General features: G+C 41.2%; 1 protein-coding gene across 1 annotated transcript in view; it reads left to right on the top strand.

Annotated features, from left to right (window-relative positions):
* The first annotated feature begins 1,248 nt into the window (after positions 1 to 1,248).
* The window catches only part of DBX2 (developing brain homeobox 2), a 64,905-nt gene continuing 60,153 nt past the window's right edge, over positions 1,249 to 6,000 (top strand). Inside the window, exon 1 of the mRNA XM_078655864.1 lies at positions 1,249 to 1,552. Coding sequence (XP_078511990.1) covers positions 1,249 to 1,552 — 304 coding nt within the window. The remainder of the gene's footprint in view (positions 1,553 to 6,000) is intronic.

Genomic DNA, 6,000 nt, shown 5'->3' with positions numbered 1-6,000 from the left:
CTGCTTAATCTCAAAATTAATTGGATATCTTCTGCATAACAAACTATATGAAACCTAAAAGACTTGATTAAGAAAGCCAAGAGGTAGAAGTCAATATTAAAGAAAATGGTAATGAAGAACCACAAGCTAAATAAGCTGGCCACCAGTCCATTAATGTTTGTCTATGTGAGCATGTATGTGTGGGATAAAGGTGTCTGTGTGTGAGTGTGTGTGTGTGTGTGCGTGTGGGTGTGTGTGCGTGTGTATGTATATGCTCACATAAATGAGTACCTCCGTGTGTCTGAATGTGTATTTATGTATAAGTCTCTATATATCTATGTGTTTCTGGGGATGTTTTTTGTACAGGCTTGTGTGGAGGGACATGTATGTATCGGTGTAAATAATCATATGCATTATTGCACAGGTTTCCTAAATTAAATGCTATTTGTTTGGCCTGCATGTTTACATCTCATCCTAATATCAGGACTTTCCAAGACTATTAATAAATTAAAGAAATACAAATTTGGAATGTATTATTTCTAAGTTGCAACCTCAAAGAAGAAAGTCAGTTGTTATTTTAGTTGCTCGAATCTTAAATACGAAATAAATGATGCGTGATGCAAAAAGCTGTATAAAAACAGCAAAGTACCAGAAATCTAAAATGAAACAGAGCAGAAACGACCGTTTCTCGGCAAGGTGCAATTATAAAACCTGCATTTAAATTTATAGAAATGTGCTAATCAAAAACTAGTCCCTGTTATGGAAAAGGAGCACACTTAGGCCTTTTAAATAGTTTCTCAAAGTTTATGTCAGGCACGTAAAGAATCGGAATTTGGATTTTCATGAACTCCATCACAAAACAAAGTAGATTAATTGTGATGCGGAAGTTCATTTAAAAGCTGAGGATAGCTTTCTGCAGCCCCACAGCGGCGCACAGCAGTTTATTGTTGCCCCCGTCCATCATTTTTAGTCCATTTCACACAATGAATGGCCTGGACACACCTTCTACCCTACGAGGGCCACTTGCCTTATCTCAATAGAGAAGCCATTGATTCCCCTGAGCCATTGCAACACAGAGTGGAGTCGCTCACCCAAGGCAAGCCTTTTGAATGAGTTGTCCCCAAAACATTGAACATTTCCAATTAGCAGCTGGGAGAGGGATTGTCGCTGGGCAATGGAGTGAATGAAGCTGCTGACTGCCTGGAAAGTAAAAGAGAGGAACTCTGCGCGGAGGACGATTCTTCTTCAGTGGAGCCTGTGACGATGATGATGATGCCAGCGAGCAGCCCCCCTCTGGACCTCCTGGGATGCTCTACCTTCGCCAGGACGCCCGGATTCGGAAACCTGGGCAAGAGTTTTTTGATCGAGAACCTGCTGCGGGGCGAGCAGCGGGGCCCCGGGGCCCGCGCCGCGCCTGCCAATCCACTTCCGCTCAAGCTCTGCCCCAGCGCGGAACAAATCAGCCCCTCGGGGGGTCCGTACGCGACAAGATGGGTCTTTCAGCTTGTTAACCCCGGCGGCCGGCTGCCGGCGCTACCTGCAGACGGGGACCGAGGCTTCCGCTGTCCCACAGGTGAGAAACGGACAGCTTTTCACTCAGGACTATAGGGTTACAACGAGGTGCAGCCCCGTGCAACGCTTTCAAACCCTTCGAGGGCAGTAAACTTTCTGTTCACAAATCCATAACACATTGCGGGCATATTTCACACTTTGTATGACTACACCCACTCAAAGAATATTAATAAAGGGACAATGTATTATTTCATTCTTTCTCTTATTCTTGTTGCTTCTTGTCTTCTTTCCGGCTTTGAGTGGGTATAGAAATACAACATGTGAAAATAGGAATCTTTTTTTGTTATGGATTTGTTGCTATATATGTTTGTTTGTTTTACTTTTGTATTGTTGTTTCTTCAAATGCTAGTTTTGAAGTTTGGTGAGCATAGATCAGGGCCGTGTGCTGCTGGAGCGCTCTATAAAGGTCCCACGGCATTCGATTTAATGGCAGAGGAGGGAAGTCTGTGGTAGAAAGGGTAAGAGTCAGGATGAGCAAGCTAAGCATTTCTGATGTCAACCCTCCACCTAAAACACGCGGTTGAAACGTTTCTTTTTTAATAAACATTCTAAAAAGAGAGGAAACAGGCATTTGAAGTTCCTATAACAGTCTTCGTATGTTACATACTTTAAATTGTGCATCCGTGGCAACTCGTTTGTGAAAATCCCTTCTGCCATCTGAGTCTAAGACACTTGAATCAGAACTACACCATTCCAACACTGCGGTGCTAAGATAAAAAATGCACACTTTTTATTCTCCAAAAAATAGAAGTACAAAATCCGAATTTTCAATTTCAGAATAGAGTAAAATTAGAGGTGCAGAGATTCCAGAGAAATAGGCAATGTTCTGCTTTCTAACTAGGCCCTGCAGTGCTTCTGGTGGTATGGAGGTACACTGTAGAATTTAGGGGGTCAGAACACCCTACATCAGCTTACACCCTCGGTAGGCAATGGGAGGTGGGGAGGGGCTAGGGGCTGCAGTGGAGTGGAGAGGGCTGAGCTGACCTGTAGGAAGCTGGATCCAAACAAACTTGCTTTCCGGAAAAGCACCGTTTATGCATATGCTATAATTTTTGAGTCAATAGAGGCGGTGCTGCTGAAAAAAGACGAAATTAACCAAAGTAAATGTATGACAGTTCAAGGACAATCCTTCACTACTTTGGCCCCCTTTCCCCACTGTGATATGAGGGATGTAGGCGGCAAGAGGGACACAACTCCCAGGGAACTGAGGGACATGTGAGGGAGGCAAACGGCGGAACACTGCAGCATTTAGGAGGCAGATGAGGCTACAGAGGGGTATGCTCGCTCCATCATCGAGGTGTTTGATGTGTGCTCTCTTGTTGATTTTATGGCTATGCTGTGGCTGTAGCTGTTAACTCCACACTGTCTGTACTGTAATGCACTCTTTGTGAAATGACAACAGTTTTAATCAATGTGTGACTGGCGATGTGATGTCCGGTTTCTCTGTTTTTCAGTGCTGCTTAATATTAATCAGATATTGATGAATACATGATTGATAAATAGAGGTGAAGGTCAGCACGGATACACCTGCAAGTGAACACACAATGTTGCGTCCTCAGATCTACTCCACAAGTGCTTTCTTTTTATTTTATTATTCTTTGCTGAGCAGTTCAGTTTTTTCTTTGACTCTTTCTTTCCTGCTGCCTGTGCTCTTAAGATAACTTCATATTGCATTACAAATGCGTCTGCGTATGGAACGTGTCTAATTTACCCATTAAAAGTTAAATCCAGTGCTTTCTGGACAGACCCGAAGCACAAATTATAGCTAGGCCGCATGAACCTTCTCCAACCAGTGACCCTAAAACAGTCCTTAGCTGTCATATGAAAGGCCACAGACGCCCGACACAACATATCTCATATGTTCTGGCCTTTGGGAACCATTGGCTCATTTCTTTCTGAAGTTCTACATCACATGGACACCGCTTTCATGAAAATGAGGAATTTCATCAATATTTAACTTACCAAGTCTACATTTATAGATCCTCGCCTGTGGGGTTTCCAAGACTATATAATCAGGGATCATAGCAATTTATCCTCCTAAAAGAAACTATCTACATTTGCATGTCACATTTGTGAAATGGTAGTAGTCAGTCCTCCACCTACCTGCTATCGGATTCGCACTAAAATAGGAACATTGTAAGTAGTGTTGGCAGTAGGGTAAAAACAGAAAAGTTTCACACTTTTTCAGAACAAGAAATGCAGCAAGCAAGCACTTCTCCACACCCTGGGGCGCATTCACAAATTGTTTTCAGTTGTAAATGAATATTTGCGAATGGTGACAGGTTTAAATTGATATAGTAATGGATTCACTTCTGCAGATTTCTCCACTATGAATATTGCTATGTTCTTTTTTTGTGAATCTGACCCATAGTTTTGCAGCTGTGCAAACCTAGTGCAAACTGATGTTGTATTTCTTTGGTATAAATTAAATAAGAAAATAAATATGTGATTGTGTGGTATTTTGTCTCAGTGGATTACACTTTCCACTCTGGAGATATCTGTGAACACCGAAGGTCACAGATTCAGCTAGTTCCGCAGTCAGTAAAATGAGCATCATTAAATGAGTTAGTGATACAACTTTTAATGAGCGCCATGACTTGCTCCTTTCATTTTATGGTATAAAAGTGAACTCAGTTTCAACGTTAAATCTGACTTTAGGGTTGTGAAAAGCCTGCTCGATCTTATTTCGTAAACGGCCATAATTGTGCAAAACTAATTCACTTCATTATTATCCTGGTGCAAAATCTTCATGTAATATAGTTTGTTAAGAAGTTTGTTAACATTTCCTAATTCAGAAGCAGCAAGAACTGCATAAAACGAATCTCGTCATTTCGTCCTAGTTAAGAACATTACATTTTTCCTCATTGCTTCGTTTTTTAAAATATATTCTCATTTTTTTCTTTCACGATCATTCATTCCACCTTCTGATACGAGTCCTGCCGAGCTTGTTGCTCGTGTACAAAATGCACCCTTTAAATCTAGCAGGCTTACTTGAAACAAAAACATTTTGATTGATATGGCCTTCGATGGTTGATTGATCGTCACTTGTGTTTTCAGGTCTTATGAGGTTTGCTACCTCAGCTTACTAGCAAGCTGTGAACCCAAAGAGCCGACAGCGAAGGAGAGGCCTTGGTTCTAACTGTTCAATGCGTTAAACCCTGGCGGGCTCGATGCACACTGTAAGAAAAGTGGGCAGAGTAGTTTGACAAACACACCTGCATACAGGGGCATATTATCAAGGGATTTATCTCCGCTTTCTTGGCTTTAAAAGCCAAGAAAGCGGAGATAAAATTATCTCCCTATTACCTAGCTGTCGCTAACACCAGTTAGCGACAGCTAGTAGGAGATAGCGACCATCTTGGGCCCCGCTTTGCATGTCAGAGATATTTATCACTAATGACATGCAAAGTGGGCGTGCCAAGATGTTAGCGACTGGAAACAGTCGCCAACATCGCTATCTCCTATTATATCTCCAAAAGCTAAAACCTGCCCTGAGCTGTTCTTAGCCATGTTATCCAATGGGAGGTGGATAACATGGCTAAGAGCATTAGCTCGGTAATGCATGAATGTTGCTGACTTTACAGCGATATTCATGCATTTCGGCCGATTTTTATCGCTTAGGAGATAAACCTTGATAATAGCAAGGCTCCTAAGCGATAAAAATCGCCGCAACACGGCGAAAAAATTATTGCCGCTAAGCCAACATAGCGATAATTATCGCTAGTTGTTGGTAATATGCCCCACAATTCTTTGAAAATTACCGTCCCGGAAACATACAAGTCGGATCTATTGCGTGAAAAATATATCTTCCAGGTTCATAACTGATTTTCTTACATACATGTCCTAAAAACATTTTGGGGCTCCACAGAAGAATATTCCAATGCCAATCTAAACCTTGTTGGATAAAGAAGTTGTCACAAATGCCGAATATGCTCTCCTTCACCATTTAACAATTTACACATGAAAGAAAATTACCATCAAATCAACACTCTGAAAATGAATGCAAACTATTTCAGCATACGAAGGCCTTGGTTCAAACATGGGGGTGAATGTTTTGACATTGTGCAACATTCCGTCCATCATCTTGTCTGTTTTGGTTCAAACATGGACTATATCAGTATTATTTTTCGGATTAGAAATTATTTTTGAACTATTTTTCCAAAATTTAAAATTGTCAGGAAGGTAAGTTTTACACAACCTTCAGAAACATTTCTCAGTCCACTGAGAGAACATTCTTACGTCAACCTTTAGGAAACATCCCTAAATAGATCTTAATGGAGGGTACATTTCACCTTTTTGCATCCCTCAAGGAGCATGCATTCGTCTTTCTAGTGTTCTCCTGCTGCTAACGTCAGAAGGGAAAATCTCAAATATATAAAATAGAACAAGAACAGAGGACAAAGTAAAATTTCCAAACTTAAGCAAAATAAGCTATTTTTATGTTCTTTA

Source organism: Lissotriton helveticus, chromosome 1_1, assembly GCF_964261635.1.
Source record: "Lissotriton helveticus chromosome 1_1, aLisHel1.1, whole genome shotgun sequence".
NCBI lineage: Eukaryota > Metazoa > Chordata > Amphibia > Caudata > Salamandridae > Lissotriton > Lissotriton helveticus.
Note: the sequence above shows the minus strand (reverse complement) of the source record. Positions and strands in the feature narration are given on the sequence as shown.